The sequence below is a fragment of the Osmerus eperlanus genome, chromosome 21 (genome assembly GCF_963692335.1).
Source record: "Osmerus eperlanus chromosome 21, fOsmEpe2.1, whole genome shotgun sequence".
Classification (NCBI taxonomy): Eukaryota; Metazoa; Chordata; class Actinopteri; order Osmeriformes; family Osmeridae; genus Osmerus; species Osmerus eperlanus.
Genome location: NC_085038.1, coordinates 449,751 through 466,864, shown reverse-complemented (window position 1 = coordinate 466,864; position 17,114 = coordinate 449,751). Strand labels below are relative to the sequence as shown.

The 17,114-nt window shown below is 49.5% G+C and overlaps 1 protein-coding gene across 1 annotated transcript in view; it reads right to left on the bottom strand.

The window, feature by feature from the left end:
• The window catches only part of LOC134007357 (nck-associated protein 5-like), a 92,894-nt gene continuing 75,780 nt past the window's right edge, over nucleotides 1-17,114 (bottom strand). Inside the window, exons 15-21 of the mRNA XM_062446772.1 lie at nucleotides 16,965-17,073; nucleotides 14,015-14,102; nucleotides 9,609-9,890; nucleotides 6,298-6,401; nucleotides 5,863-5,968; nucleotides 5,614-5,750; nucleotides 1-98 (exon numbers count right to left, since the gene is read on the bottom strand). Coding sequence (XP_062302756.1) covers nucleotides 5,617-5,750; nucleotides 5,863-5,968; nucleotides 6,298-6,401; nucleotides 9,609-9,890; nucleotides 14,015-14,102; nucleotides 16,965-17,073 — 823 coding nt within the window. The 3' untranslated portion in view covers nucleotides 1-98; nucleotides 5,614-5,616. The remainder of the gene's footprint in view (nucleotides 99-5,613; nucleotides 5,751-5,862; nucleotides 5,969-6,297; nucleotides 6,402-9,608; nucleotides 9,891-14,014; nucleotides 14,103-16,964; nucleotides 17,074-17,114) is intronic.

Sequence of the window (17,114 nt, the reverse complement as noted above, 5' to 3'; positions counted from 1 at the left end):
AGCCCCTCCTCTGACCCCCGCCCCACCAGAGCAGCCCCTCCCCTCCTCTGTTGCTCAGGCCTGGTTCAGCGAAATGTCCAGCAGCCTGGAGATCAGCACTGCTATGGAGGAGAGGTGGAGGAGGAGAGGTGGAGAGGAGAGGTGGAGGAGGAGAGGTGGAGAGGAGGTGGAGGAGGAGAGGTGGAGGAGGAGAGGTGGAGAGGAGAGGTGGAGGAGGAGAGGTGGAGAGGAGAGGTGGAGAGGAGAGGTGGAGGAGGAGAGGTGGAGAGGAGAGGTGGAGAGGAGAGGTGGAGAGGTGGAGGAGGAGAGGTGGAGAGGAGAGGTGGAGAGGAGGAGACTGTTTTACTTTTTTGGACCATATCTTATGAATGTAGCAAAAAGGAGGAGTAAAGCTCAGAGAGGATCTGAGGGTTCAGGCTCTAAGGATCTGAGGGTTCAGGCTCTAAGGATCTGAGGGTTCAGGCTCTAAGGATCTGAGGGTTCAGGCTCTAATCCCCCGGGGCGAAGCTTTGGATAAAACATCCATGAAACAAACAGTCCTGTCTTGCTGTGAGACTTTTATAGATATATTTCTACGAGAACAGACACTGATAAGCTGACTACATATTTGATTCCTCTCAGTATCACAAAATGATTTTCCTGGCTCTTGGGTACCAACTATTTCCAGAGCGATAATCGCTACACTAAGTGATTGGGCTACCCTTGTGCTTATGAACCAACAGAGAGCAGAACATCTCTACTGGAGCCATGAAAAACATACTGTACCAACACACACATACACACACATGCACACACCTCATACACATACATACACACACACACAAACACACGCACACACCTCCTGAGGAGCGGACTTGTCAGGAACATGGTGAGGTGTGATACACCCACGCCACCATGATGCACTGGCAGAGTCACTAGATCTCACGCCTCCACCCGCCTCCACCCGCCAAAGAGGAGAGCAGAGTTGAGGTGTGATGACTGATAAAGAGCTAAGCCACCTCCAGACTCCCCCAGGACTGACTTCCAGCTCCCCACATCCATGTGTGGCTGTCCAGCAAGGCCAGCACCAAGAGGCCAGCACCAAGAGGCCAGCACCAGGGAGGCCAGCACCAGGGAGGCCAGCACCAGGGAGGCCAGCACCAGGGAGGCCAGCACCAGGTAGGCCAGCACCAGGGAGGCCAGCACCAGGGAGGCCAGCACCAGGTAGGCCAGCACCAGGGAGGCCAGCACCAGGGAGGCCAGCACCAGGTAGGCCAGCACCAGGTAGGCCAGCACCAGGGAGGCCAGCACCAGGGAGGCCAGCACCAGGGAGGCCAGCACCAGGGAGGCCAGCACCAGGGAGGCCAGGGGCAGTAGCTGGTGTCAGGGCAGCATCATGTGTCAGTGTCCGGGGTGATAGTGATTACAGAGCAGCCCTCCACTCTGACAGTGAGCTGGAACAATCAGCACCTTCCTCACTCCTGCTGTCTCCCCCAACACTGCAGGAGACCATCTAATCTGGGATTAGCTCTGATTGGGTGAAACACAATTACCTGCGGCTGAATGACCCTGAGCCCACAGACGTGCTCCAGAAGCAGGCTGGTGCAGATGTTGGGCTGCGCTGGGGGCAGAAGAACCAGGAACACACTGAAACCACTCACTGACTCCACCCACCAGGACGCTGTTACAACTACGATTCTTGATTCTCTGCTGTCATTTCAATAACATCCCTCTGTATGTAGTATCCTCTGTATGTAGTATCCTCTGTATGTAGTATCCTCTGTGTGTAGTATCCTCTGTATGTAGTATCCTCTGTGTGTAGTATCCTCTGTGTGTAGTATCCTCTGTATGTAGTATCCTCTGTATGTAGTATCCTCTGTATGTAGTATCCTCTGTGTGTAGTATCCTCTGTGTGTAGTATCCTCTGTGTGTAGTATCCTCTGTATGTAGTATCCTCTGTATGTAGTATCCTCTGTATGTAGTATCCTCTGTATGTAGTATCCTCTGTATGTAGTATCCTCTGTGTGTAGTATCCTCTGTGTGTAGTATCCTCTGTATGTAGTATCCTCTGTATGTAGTATCCTCTGTGTGTAGTATCCTCTGTGTGTAGTATCCTCTGTGTGTAGTATCCTCTGTGTGTAGTATCCTCTGTGTGTAGTATCCTCTGTGTGTAGTATCCTCTGTGTGTAGTATCCTCTGTGTGTAGTATCCTCTGTGTGTAGTATCCTCTGTGTGTAGTATCCTCTGTATGTAGTATCCTCTGTATGTAGTATCCTCTGTATGTAGTATCCTCTGTGTGTAGTATCCTCTGTGTGTAGTATCCTCTGTGTGTAGTATCCTCTGTATGTAGTATCCTCTGTGTGTAGTATCCTCTGTATGTAGTATCCTCTGTGTGTAGTATCCTCTGTATGTAGTATCCTCTGTGTGTAGTATTGATATGATTTTATGTATTTAAATAAAGGTATTTGATAAGCTGGAATTCATGATTTAGGTCATGTGCTCGGCCAGTAATCAGATCGGTTGATTGAGATGTAATTTAGAATTTGTGGAAACCCAGATGGCACTAGTTACAGCCCATAACAACATGTCTAGATGTAGCAGAGTTGTAGCTGTGGAATACAACATATAGACAGCTCACTGTGTGACATAAACTACAGACCAGGATCACAACAGTCCACCTGGAGGTGTTTATTATTATATATATATATATATATATATATATATATGGGGAGTCAGGTGGCTGAGTGGTGAGGGAATCGGGCTAGTAATCCGAAGGTTGCCAGTTCAATTCCCGGTCATGCCAACTGACGTTGTGTCCTTGGGCAAGGCACTTCACCCTACTTGCCTCGGGGAGAATGTCTCTGTACTTACTGTAAGTCGCTCTGGATAAGAGCGTCTGCTAAATGACTAAATGTAATGTATATATATTTTATTTTATATTTAAATTGTTTTATTCTTAGATTGTTTAGTTCTCAGGAATAGTTAAACTTCTGTACCTTTACCTAATTTAAGATTCGTATATGTTTAGTGTTTGCACCTCCCTGCCACAGTAAATTCCGTGTTTGTATAACATACATGGCGAATAAACCGAATTCTGATTCTGATTCTGAGAAACCCATCATTTTCTGGGTAATTGAAACTGTATTTGATAGAGGGTGGCAGTAATGTCAGTGGCCCTATTTGAAGCAGCATGTCTACAAACATCTCTCCTAGCCGTGACATCACAGCTGCAGGTCACCAGGTCTACTAAGCAGTGCTGGGGAGAGCAGAGTGCTCGGATATCAGGAAGTTGTGGAACCAGGTTGGTGTGTCTTACCTCCCCTCCCCCTCCCCTCCCCCAGCCTCAGGTCTCAACACAGCGTGCAATGTTATTTTCTCCTGTCGGAAAGACCTACAGCAATCTCTTTTAACCATCAGAGAGGCCCCAGCAGTGTGGGAGGAGGGGAGAGAGGGAGGAAGGAAGGACAGATAGAGAGAATGAAAAATGGTTGGAGAGAGAATGTCAGAGAATGGAGGGTTTGACGTAAAGAAACAGAAGAGTGAAGAAAGAGAGAGAGGGAGAGAGACAGACAGAGAGAGGGAGAGAGACAGACAGACAGAGAGAGACAGAGAGAGAGACAGAGAGAGAGAAAGAGAGAGAGAAGAGACAGACAGAGAGAGAGGGAGAGAGACAGAGAGAGAGAGAGACAGACAGACAGACAGACAGACAGACAGAGAGAGAGAGACAGACAGAGAGAGACAGAGAGAGAGAGAGAGAGAGAGAGAGAGAGAGAGAGAGAGAGAGAGAGAGAGAGAGAGAGAGAGAGAGAGAGAGAGAGAGAGAGATATGAATAGAGGTACAGAATGAAAGCATGAGAGAGAGAAGTACAGAGTGAGGGACAGAGGGGGGGAGAGAGAGGGATGGAGGGGAGAGAGAGAGAGAGAGGGATGGAGGGGAGAGAGAGAGAGAGGTATGGAGAGAAAGCGAGGGTGTCAGAGGCATGCGGGCTGTCGAGCCGTGTCAGGATGATGAATGAGGGAGCCGGCCGGGCCAGAGGACTCTGATGGAAGCTGCTGAGGTTTACATCACTCTCCTGAGTGTTTGTGAAAGGTTATTAAAGCCACTTAAATCACCAGCGGCCCCCCGCCCCTCCCCGCCAGGTGATCAGAGCCTGGGGCTGGCGGCAGGGCCAGGGGCCAGGGGCCCGGGTCACCTACTGATGTGGGCTTCCTCAGGCTGGTATGAACAGGTGGATGGGTGGAGGTTGTAAAAGAAAAAACATCTGAACCAGTAACTGGGCTGTGTAGGTTAGGGTTAGTCATTCATCATGGGTTAGGGTTAGTCATTCATCATGGCAGTTGGTTCTTGTGTTTTAAACCAGACTCGGTGATGTGGGGTTGACAGGGACTCAGGTGACAGCCAGGCTGCTGCAGGACGTCCTCACACAGTTGGTGCTCATAACCTGTTTATAGCTCTTCTAGACCAGGGACACAAAAATGTGTGACCCGGTTGTCTTCGGATTGTATTTATGGATGTTATTTACTGAGTTTGTGGAGGTGTTTAACATCCCTGGCTCAGGTAAAGTGGATTCAATTTAACAGATTGCTCTAACCTCCCTGAAGAAGGAAATATTGTTAAACTACCTTGAAGAAATCTTTGTGACACAATACTTCTCTCTAGGCGTTTTTTAAGTACATTTATACTTCATACATGGGTAGACCTTTCAACATTTTCATAAAGTAGCAACGGTCAAGTTTTTTCAGACTATATTTTCTTTCTTCTCTCTTTCCTTCCCTCCTACTACCACCCCTCTCTTTCTTCTCTCTTTTCTCACTGTGGGGGTGTAGAGAGAGTTTTTCTACAGTGAGTGTGCACATGTGTATGTGTGTGCATGAGTGTGTGTCCTTGTGTGCATGCGTCTGAGTGTGTGTGTGTGCATGCGTGTGTGTGTGTGTATGTGTGCATGCATGCGTGCGTGCGTGTGTGTGTGTGTGGGGCACCGGGGAAAAGTGGGGGCTGGAGGTCGTTTCATGGTCTCTGATTCTCATTTGTCACCAAGCTCAGTTAAATACTAGTTTGCAAATCCCCTGAGACTGGACAGAGAGAGAGAGACAGGGCAGGACGATGGAAAGGCGTCTTTCTCTGAGGAAACACCAGCTGGGTGTGTGGAGCCCCCAGATGCCCAGAGAGGAGAGGCTGCACTTCCTCTGCAGTACACACAGGAGGACAACATATTCTGGGCCTAATTATTAATAACAATAATAATAATTAAAACAATTTTTTTTACCCACTTACATTTAGTCGACGCTCTTATCCAGAGCGACTTACAGTAAGTACAGGGACATTCCCCCCGAAGCAAGTAGGGTGAAGTGCCTTGCCCAAGGACACAACTTCATTTGGCACGGCTGGGAATCGAACTGGCAACCTTCAGATTACTAGCCCGACTCCCTCACCGCTCAGCCATCTGACTCCCACTTAGCAGATGATTTGATTCAAAGTGCCGTACAGAGGAGCATTAGAACCTACATCCTCTTGATCTGCAGTCTAACCACTGAGCTGAGCCTACTCAAATGCTCCATTGCTGAGCCGTCCACTCTTATAAAGGCAGATGTGACTGGGTGGATGTAGGGGCGGGGCTACTCCTGAACACTCACGTCTCACAGCAGGGGGGGGCTGGCCTCCTGGAGAGCCCGGCTGTACGGGGACACCCTGGCAGGGGTCTCCTCCAGGTGAGACAACAGCTCCAGGAGGGACAGACGCCTGCTCTCCCTGGCTGTCCCCTCGCTCCGCTCTGAGGATGACAAGGTGCTTTAGCTAGTTCTGGAGCTCAGGGCTGGACGCTGATTCATTAGATCATCAAAACTATTCAGAATTCAGCTGTGGAATTCTCAAAAGTTTTTTACCTGAGTTGCTGGTGTCTGATTGGCTGAGGAGGGTGTTGTGGGAGGAGTCCAGTGTGTCGTGGTCCTCGTTGCTGCTGCAGGACATACGCCCCCTCAGATCCCTGTCCTGCTCACCAGGAACACAACATCACCATCCTGCTGCCCCGCCCACACACACACCTGTCTAATCACATCACTTCTCTTCTCTGGCTGTTTGGAGACTTGATCCAATGTAGCCTCCTCAGACATACATTCATTTAGTTATTGATAAAAAAAAAAAATTGTGTGAGTGCCATTTTGCATTGCGATTAGTAATATATTTTTGGATGACGCAAAATGCAGTATTGTGTTAGAGATCCTTTGTTTAATTAGTCAGCCAGAAGAGGACTCATGGCCCAGCCTGCCATCAGCGAGGCTCAGTTCTGTTCTGCAGTCACACACCCCCTGTAGTCTCACCGTGGGCGAGGCTGGCCCCGCAGGGCCTTTGTTGGTGTGTGTGGCATGGGGGGGCAGAGACACGGCCGAGGCTGGATCTGTCTGACTCAGGGGATTCAGCACGTCTGTGATGAACACAAAATAAACAAGTTAAAGATGAGAGGAGAACAAGACAGTTGTGATTCATTCCGCCACACACACCTCACAAACCAGGCCACGCTGGGGCGACGTAGAGAGGGGGTGGACTGCCTCAGCACTAATCATCCTGAGAGAATACAACCACATTTATGACTAAGAGTTTAATGAACACTAATAACACATCTGTACTAGCCAACAGGTTGTGCTGTCATGCTTCTCCATGTGACCACCTGGTAGTTACAACTATTAATAGTCAAAAAGCATCATCCCCATGGACATTTCTGCAAAACAACTTGAGACAGCCCATAATAAACAGCTTGGAGCTGTCATCCGCCATGACTAAGTACCGGGTGATAGGCACAGCCTCTCGTGAATATTAAAAAGTATACATTCTGTTCCTGTTCTTTAAAAGCTTTCAACCCTAACGACAGTGTCATTACCAGAGACGAGCCAGCAGAGACAACATAACCTGTAAATCTACCTGTCTGTGGGCCTCTAATCTACCTGTCTGTGGGCCTCTAATCTATCTGTCTGTGGGCCTCTAATCTACCTGTCTGTGGGCCTCTAATCTACCTGTCTGTGGGCCTCTAATCTACCTGTTTGTGGGCCTCTAATCTATCTGTCTGTGGGCCTCTAATCTACCTGTCTGTGGGCCTCTAATATACATGTCTGTGGGCCTCTAATATACATGTCTGTGGGCCTCTAATCTACCTGTCTGTGGGCCTCTAATCTACCTGTCTGTGGGCCTCTAATCTACCTGTCTGTGGGCCTCTAATCTACCTGTCTGTGGGCCTCTAATATACCTGTCTGTGGGCCTCTAATATACATGTCTGTGGGCCTCTAATCTATCTGTCTGTGGGCCTCTAATATACCTGTCTGTGGGCCTTTAATATACCTGTCTGTGGGCCTCTAATCTAACTGTCTGTGGGCCTCTAATCTACTTGTCTGTGGGACTCTAATATACCTGTCTGTGGGCCTCTAATATACCTGTCTGTGGGCCTCTAATCTATCTGTCTGTGGGCCTCTAATATACCTGTCTGTGGGCCTTTAATATACCTGTCTGTGGGCCTCTAATCTAACTGTCTGTGGGCCTCTAATCTACTTGTCTGTGGGCCTCTAATCTACTTGTCTGTGGGACTCTAATCTACCTGTCTGTGGGCCTCCAATCTACCTGTCTGTTAGGCCTCTAATCTACCTGTCTACCACCAATAATCTATGTACCAGCAATTGATTTTTGCATTGTGCCTAGACAGGCCATTCCTTGACTACTGAAATACTGTAGAATTATACACGTATATTATGCACTATATATTGTTATATCTGAACGTCATTTTGCATAAAAGCATCTTCTAAAGTAATAAGTGAAACGCTAACCAGCTGCTAGCCTGACCCCTGACCCCTGACCCTGTGGTGTTCACACAGCAGCAGGCTGCTGACGGAAGTCATCTGTGACTCCCTGTGACTCTCTGTGACTCCCTGTGACTCTCTGTGACTCCCTGTGACTCTCTGTGACTCCCTGTGACTCTCTGTGACTCCCTGTGACTCCCTGTGACTCTCTGTGACTCCCTGTGACTCTCTGTGACTGCCTGTGACTCCCTGTGACTCCCTGTGACTCCCTGTGACTCCCTGTGACTCTCTGTGACTCTCTGTGACTCTCTGTGACTCTCTGTGACTCCCTGTGACTCCCTGTGACTCTATGTGACTCCCTGTGACTCCCTGTGACTCCCTGTGACTCTCTGTGACTCTCTGTGACTCCCTGTGACTCCCTGTGACTCTCTGTGACTCCCTGTGACTCTCTGTGACTCCCTGTGACTCCCTGTGACTGCCTGTGACTCCCTGTGACTCTCTGTGACTCTCTGTGACTCTCTGTGACTGCCTGTGACTCTCTGTGACTCTGGTCTAGCTATGTCAGCGTCTGGTGGGGCAGAGCTGATGAGCAGGTGTTCTGGAGACACCAGACGACTTGTGAATCAGAAACACGATTATCAATCAAGCTGCTTCCAGGCTGGTTTCCAGCCGGCCCTGACACTGCTGGGGAGCGGAGCAAATCTTCTCTAGATCTATAACACATGTACAATACACAATCTATATAATACAATCTATATAAACTATGGATTCTAATGTATACTAATATATATTCTGTACAGTTTATATAATCTATACATAACCTGAACCAGAGCAGCAATGACAGCATACAGCATGCTGTCAGCATTTATGTTTATCTATATTATATACAGCTCCGATAGCTCTAAAGCCTAGAGCAGGGGTACTCAATTAGAACCCAAAAGGTCCACTCACCAAATTTCCCTTCAGTCCAGGGTCTGGAACAGTGATGGTTTATTTTTCTGGCCCTTACCTCAGAGTTCTAGCGGTAATTTAGTTTAAAGTTTCTATGTTTTGTGTCGTTTCACATTACCACTTTTGACAAGGGCAACCGTCTCATTGCAGATTAAACACATCAGTTTTGTGCTCCCCACCGGCAACACAAATGCATACTTGTCAGCCCACTGAAATTTGCGATTTACGGAATCAACTTTTCGCTTTTTGTTGGGTTTTGTCACGCCATGATTTTCGCTAAGGAAGAAACAGGTACCAAATCGATTAGCCTGCGTTGTTGCGAATGAGACACACAACCTGCATGACCGACAGAGGTTGCAGCACAAACGTTGAGTGAGTGAGTGAGTGAGTGAGTTGTCATGGTGATTACAGTTATTACAGCTCCTGATTGGACCTTTGGATTGGACACGGAAGATAGAAACCACATCTAGTAGGAAAATAATATAGGCTATAGCACGAAATCACGCACCAATGAAAACTGATCATGACTAAATTAGTATGTTGATTTTGGCTTCGGTTCAAATTCTATTGAGTCTGGGTCCGCCCACAGGGGCCGCCCACAGGGGCCGCCCACAGGGGCCGCAGACAGGGTCCGCCCACAGGGGCCGCCCACAGGGTCCGCCCACAGGGGCCGCCCACAGGGGCCGCCCACAGGGGCCGCCCACAGGGTCCGCCCACAGGGGCCGTCCACAGGGTCCGCCCACAGGGGCCGTCCACAGGGGCCGTCCACAGGGTCCGCCCACAGGGGCCGCCCACAGGGTCCGCCCACAGGGTCCGCCGACAGGGTCCGCCCACAGGGGCCGCCCACAGGGGCCGCCCACAGGGGCCGCAGACAGGTTTTGTGCTGACAGACTTACCGGAGGAGGCCGGTTTGGGGAGGCGGCTCTGGGTGTCCATGGGGGGGCGGGGGGCCACCATGGGGGCAGACTGGAAGGGGCCCAGGGACACAGGGATTAGCGCAGGGTCAGGGAGGTCCTGGTCGGAGGCAGGGGCCGGGAGGGCCTGGTTAGGAGGGCCTGCCACCCTGCCTGGGCTGGATTCAGACCGGGGGATGTGGCGCCCGTTCAGGCGTGAGGCGGAGTCTGGCGGCGGGAAGGTTCCAATCCCACTGTCCAGAGTCCTCATCTGAGAGCTGGAGCCTGGGAGGAGGAGGAGAGGAGGAGGAGGAGGAGAGGTGGATAAGGAGAGGAGGAGGAGGAGGGGAGGAGGGGAGGAGGAGGAGAGGAGGAAAGGAGGAGGAGGAGAGGTGGATAAGGAGAGGAGGAGGGGAGGAGGAGGAGGGAAGAAGAGATGCGCGTGAGGAAGAGGAGAGGAACAGTGGAGGAACACTGGGAACAGAGGCCGTATCAGGACTCACATGCAGCGGAAGGGGTTGTGGGTAAAGAGGGCATCTGGGAGGATCAACACCAGGGGAGAGCAGAAAGATCATTCAGCATGTTGAGCACTTGGGGATTGTTTTGGGATTCTAGGAGCACTCAAGTACAAATGCAGGCTTAGAAGTCTGGTATTTTTTCCTCAAGAGTTCTGATGTCTTCTATTGTGTCATTCACACAATTTACACAAGTGGTTGACATGTCTTTGTTATCAGAGCTTTCAGACTTGACTACTCTAATAAAGGTGCTTTGGATGGCTTGAATAGGACCTAATGAGATGAATGGTTAAATATCACTGTCCTTACTTCCTTTGTATACCTAATCTAATTTGATCTAAATATCGATGTATTCACACAATGCCTATGCAACCTAGATCAACAGTTTGTTGCATTAAAGGGACAGTTAATAAATACATGTACTTTAGTGATATTTATCTATCTAGAGTGTTTTGGTGTCAGTGTTCGAGGTTTGGAGATATTGGCTGTAGAGATGTCTGCCTTCTCTCAAATATAATGGCTCTCAACTTGTGGTGCTCAAAGCCTAACCCTCCTCTCATCCTCCTCCTCCCCTCTCCTCTCCTCCCCTCTCCTCTCCTCTCGTCCTCCTCTCCCCTCTCCTCTCCTCCCCTCCCCTCTCCTCTCATCCTCCTCTCCCCTCTCCTCTCCTCTCATCCTCCTCCTCCCCTCTCCTCTCCTCTCATCCTCCTCCTCCCCTCTCCTCTCCTCTCATCCTCCTCCTCCCCTCTCCTCTCCTCCCCTCTCCTCTCCTCTCCTCTCATCCTCCTCCTCCCCTCTCCTCTCCTCTCCTCTCCTCTCATCCTCCTCCTCCCCTCTCCTCTCCTCTCCTCCCCTCTCCTCTCATCCTCCTCTCCCCTCATGGGCAGCATGTGAGGCTGCCAGTCTGAGCAGGGAGAGAAACAGATGGAGAGTTGGGTTAGGGTTAGTGAGAGTTGCTCACACACAACCGTGAACGTTGTTTGCCAAATACTCTGTGCTACTTACGTAATTACACAATTAAAAAACAAAACAAGTGTTATATTGATGTGGATTAAAAGCTCAATTTATAACCTAAACTAAGAATGTGTGTACACCATCTCAAACTGCTACAGGTCATCTTAAAAGTTAATATCCATTAACATTAATATCCAGTATCTTGTTGCAACTACACTGCAGGAATGTAGCCTTTAGGAGGCAGGAGTTAGAGACAGCTAGTCTGGACACAGTTACCCTTGGAAATGATGGATCCTTTTCAGCCTCTAGATATTCTGGAAGACCATTGTTCTCCTCCCGTAACAACATGTGGTAGTTATGATCTCCCTTCACTTTCATGGACAACACAGGGACCATCTTTCGTTAGAGATGCTTCCATTTCAACAAACACCGGCCTTCACATCTTCAACCTCCAGTCCAGCCTCCTAACAAATCATGGATAACAGACTATCTCCTGGCATTAGCCTCCAGAAATCTCTCCACTTCAAACCTCAGCAGATATCAGCAGGAGCGCTAATAACGCTACATTTGCGAATGTACGTACATGAGGCCAACAGTGTCAGAGAGGTCAGTCTCCACATGGAGACACACAGTGTCAGAGAGGTCAGTCTCCACATGGAGACACAGTGTCAGAGAGGTCAGTCTCCACATGGAGACACACAGTGTCAGAGAGGTCAGTCTCCACATGGAGACGCAGTGTCAGAGAGGTCAGTCTCCACATGGAGACACACAGTGTCAGAGAGGTCAGTCTCCACATGGAGACGCAGTGTCAGAGAGGTCAGTCTCCACATGGAGACACACAGTGTCAGAGAGGTCAGTCTCCACATGGAGACACACAGTGTCAGAGAGGTCAGTCTCCACATGGAGACACACAGTGTCAGAGAGGTCAGTCTCCACATGCAGTGGTAGTGATCTGACACACTGCAGTGGTAGTGATCTGACACACAGCAGTGGTAGTGATCTGACACACAGCAGTGGTAGTGATCTGACACACAGCAGTGGTAGTGATCTGACACACAGCAGTGGTAGTGATCTGACACACAGCAGTGGTAGTGATCTGACACACAGCAGTGGTAGTGATCTGACACACTGCAGTGGTAGTGATCTGACACACAGCAGTGGTAGTGATCTGACACACTGCAGTGGTAGTGATCTGACACACAGCAGTGGTAGTGATCTGACACACAGCAGTGGTAGTGATCTGACACACAGCAGTGGTAGTGATCTGACACACAGCAGTGGTAGTGATCTGTCACACTGCAGTGGTAGTGATCTGACACACAGCAGTGGTAGTGATCTGACACACAGCAGTGGTAGTGATCTGACACACAGCAGTGGTAGTGATCTGACACACAGCAGTGGTAGTGATCTGACACACAGCAGTGGTAGTGATCTGACACACTGCAGTGGTAGTGATCTGACACACAGCAGTGGTAGTGATCTGACACACTGCAGTGGTAGTGATCTGACACACAGCAGTGGTAGTGATCTGACACACAGCAGTGGTAGTGATCTGACACACTGCAGTGGTAGTGATCTGACACACAGCAGTGGTAGTGATCTGACACACTGCAGTGGTAGTGATCTGACACACAGCAGTGGTAGTGATCTGACACACAGCAGTGGTAGTGATCTGACACACAGCAGTGGTAGTGATCTGACACACAGCAGTGGTAGTGATCTGTCACACTGCAGTGGTAGTGATCTGACACACAGCAGTGGTAGTGATCTGACACACAGCAGTGGTAGTGATCTGACACACAGCAGTGGTAGTGATCTGACACACAGCAGTGGTAGTGATCTGACACACTGCAGTGGTAGTGATCTGACACACAGCAGTGGTAGTGATCTGACACACAGCAGTGGTAGTGATCTGACACACTGCAGTGGTAGTGATCTGACACACAGCAGTGGTAGTGATCTGACACACAGCAGTGGTAGTGATCTGACACACTGCAGTGGTAGTGATCTGACACACAGCAGTGGTAGTGATCTGACACACAGCAGTGGTAATGATCTGACACACAGCAGTGGTAGTGATCTGACACACAGCAGTGGTAGTGATCTGACACACAGCAGTGGTAGTGATCTGACGCACTGCAGTGGTAGTGATCTGACACACAGCAGTGGTAGTGATCTGACACACAGCAGTGGTAGTGATCTGACACACAGCAGTGGTAGTGATCTGACACACAGCAGTGGTAGTGATCTGACACACAGCAGTGGTAGTGATCTGACACACTGCAGTGGTAGTGATCTGACACACAGCAGTGGTAGTGATCTGACACACTGCAGTGGTAGTGATCTGTCACACTGCAGTGGTAGTGATCTGACACACAGCAGTGGTAGTGATCTGACACACAGCAGTGGTAGTGATCTGACACACAGCAGTGGTAGTGATCTGACACACAGCAGTGGTAGTGATCTGACACACAGCAGTGGTAGTGATCTGACACACAGCAGTGGTAGTGATCTGACACACAGCAGTGGTAGTGATCTGACACACTGCAGTGGTAGTGATCTCCAGGTGGTATCTGCAGCTGAATGCTCATTTAGTATTCCGAGGGTCTTCCACACCCTCATCTCTGTGTTCTGGAGTTTTGGAGATTTGTTCATGTCCCAGACAGATACACTGTTGTTTGTTACAGGAAACACATTTGTGAGGCTTGGGGGGTATTCCAGAAAGCAGGTTATGTGACAAACCCGGGTAAGTTAACTCCTCATATGACAGCCAGCGTTGTAGCAACATTGCCAGTAAATTGCTGCAACATTGTGTGTCAGCTGGAGAGTTAACTTACCCGGTTATGTCGCAAACCAGCTTTCTGGAATACCCCCTTGGTCTCTTAAAGTAGAGCGCAACATTACAGCACAATAACAACACATTCAATCAGAGGAACCTACCGATCATGTGATCTTGACAAGTGGCTTCTGGGATAGAATCCTCCTGGTTGTTCCCTCTTAGATTAATCTTCTGTTTCACTATGATCGCCTGTAATACAACATACACTGTCACCATGGTAACCTTTAACACAACATACACTGTCACCTTGGTAACCTGTAACACAACATACACTGTCACCATGGTAACCTGTAACACAACATACACTGTCACCATGGTAACCTGTAACATAACATACACCGTCACCATGGTAATCTGTAACATAACATACACTGTCACCATGGTAACCTGTAACACAACATACAGTGTCACCATGGTAACCTGTAACATAACATACACTGTCACCATGGTAACCTGTAACACAACATACACTGTCACCATGGTAACCTGTAACGTAACATACACCGTCACCATGGTAATCTGTAACATAACATACACTGTCACCATGGTAACCTGTAACACAACATACACTGTCATTAGGAAAAGAAAGGAGTAGTTTAGGCTCGATGAACAAGTCTATTCCTTACATAAGTAAAGACTAAGCTGCAATAAGTAAACCGTGTGTGAGAAACACAATTAACCTTCAACTGAGAACTGAAGTGGCTGGCACACACACCACCCCGGCCCTGCCACACACACCACCCCGGCCCTGCCACACACACCATCCCGGCCCTGCCGCACACACCACCCCGACCCTGCCGCACACACTACCCCGACCCTGCCGCACACACTACCCCGGCCCTGCCGCACACACCACCCCGGCCCTGCCGCACACACCACCCCGACCCTGCCACACACACTACCCCGGCCCTGCCGCACACACCACCCCGGCCCTGCCGCACACACCACCCCGACCCTGCCACACACACTACCCCGGCCCTGCCGCACACACCACCCCGACCCTGCCACACACACTACCCCGGCCCTGCCGCACACACCACCCCGGCCCTGCCACACACACCACCCCGGCCCTGCCACACACACCACCCCGGCCCTTCCGCACACACCACCCCGGCCCTGCCACACACACCACCCCGGCCCTGCCACACACACCACCCCGGCCCTGCCACACACACACCCCTTTCCCAGCATTCCCTTCACAGCACAAAACACAACTGAGTATTTAGTTCATCCACAGGCTTTTTTCCCAAGCCGCTGTGTGGAGGTGTTGTGGGCAGGAGTTAGCGGGGGTCAGAAACCCACTCCTCTCTCCCAGTGTTTCTGTGTTGGCAGGAAGCAGAGAGAGGCTTCAGAGAGAGTATTAAATGAGCCTTTGTTCAATTGAGTGTCTCTGATAAGAAGTTCCTCCACGTTATCAATAGTCCCCATCAGATGGATTGAATTTCCTGCATACTGCAGTCAGACTATCTCTCCCTCTCCCTCTCCCTCTCCCTCTCCCTCTCCCTCTCCCCCTCTCTCTCTCCCTCTCCCTCTCCCTCTCCCTCTCTCTCTCTCTCTCTCTCTCTCTGGGCCCGATCTTGCACCCAGCGCAATTGACTTTGTCAACGACGCAAGTATCATTCCTAGTTTACACTCGACGCAAAGCAGACTTTTCCCTCCACAGACGCACGTCGAAATGACCTTGCGCTCCCGTGGGCGGTTCAGCGAAAAAGGAGGCGTGTTCCGGCGCAAACGTTCCCTGGTGCTATTTTGCAGTTTCCGAAAAACAATTCCGCCACTGACCAGGAAAAACGTGGTCTAAAGTCAATGGCGCATTATTCAGATGCTATTTTAAGGGCGCAAGCTTGGTCCTTGCACACTGCTGGCGAGGCCAGGGTCTTCTTTCTGCAAAGCTACGTTACATTGTTTTGATTTATGGCGTGTTACATTTCTTCAAAGATTATAAAAAGATTTTCATGAGAAATCTCTATGTATGTGAACATGATTTGTAACAATTGTGGCAATTTTCTCCCACGCCTGTTTAACCGAAGCTAATTTGGGTGGGTTTCTTCTCCCATCTCCATCAGAATCAGAATTTGGTTTATTCGCCATGTAGCCATGTTACACAAACACGGAATTTACTGTGGCAGGAAGGTGCAAACAATAAACATATACGGGTCTTAAATTAAGTAAAAAAGTACAATAGTTAAACTAATTCCAAGAACTAAACAATTTAAAAAATAAAATATAGGGTAGGCTATATAAAAATAAGAATAAGAATTTGAATGAGCAGCATGAGCGGGCAATTTCGTGCAATGAGAAAACTGCTCTGCCTTTCCCATACAATGTCACTTATCTATCTGTTACGGCCCTGACTAGAACGTCGGTCTCCTTGGCTGTGAACCGGACCTACCCATTTTAGATTTGCGCCAGGCGCAAAGTCATTTATCCCGCCGGCAAAATAGCAACCGAGCCGGAGTCCCGCCCACAAAGTTACTTGCGCTTTGCGTTTTGATACTTGCGTTTCAGATCGTCAAAATAGGGGGGTCTGTCTCTCTCTCTGTCTCTCTCTCTCTGTCTCACTCTCTCTCTCTCTGTCTCTCTGTCTCTCTCTCTCTGTCTCTCTCTCTCTGTCTCACACTCTCCTCTCTCCTTTCTCCCTCTCTACCCTTCACCTCCACCCTCCTCTAACTCTGTTAGAGGAGGGTGGAGGTGACACAGCATGACACAGCACACCTCTTCAACACCCAGCATTTACAGTACGTTCTACAGAACAGTCACACTATGCTTCATTGATTCAAAATACATGTTTGGGCAACTTCATGATTGGGGGGTGGGATACGACAGAGTGACAGAGGTATAAGGTCTGAGAGAAAGTGCAAAAGAAAGCGAGCGATTGAAAGAGACAGAGGTAGAGACAGAGGTAGAGAGGAAATAATGCAGAGAGAGTCAGATAGAGAAAGAGATTTAGCAAGGAAGAGCAAGCGAGCGAGAGATAGATGTAATATCCTGGAACATAACAAATGGATCCTGAAGGGTGCATCGTTTTATTAAAGGGGCGATCTCACTCACGGTGCTATCTGTGCAGATCTCCACATCTCTCATTTCCCTGCAGTGTTTCTTGGGAATGGAGATGCCAGGCGGAGATATGGTCTGAGAGTCGCCCTTCACCCCCACACTCCTGCAAGAAAGAAACCCCATGTGATTGGTGCTCTCGCTCAT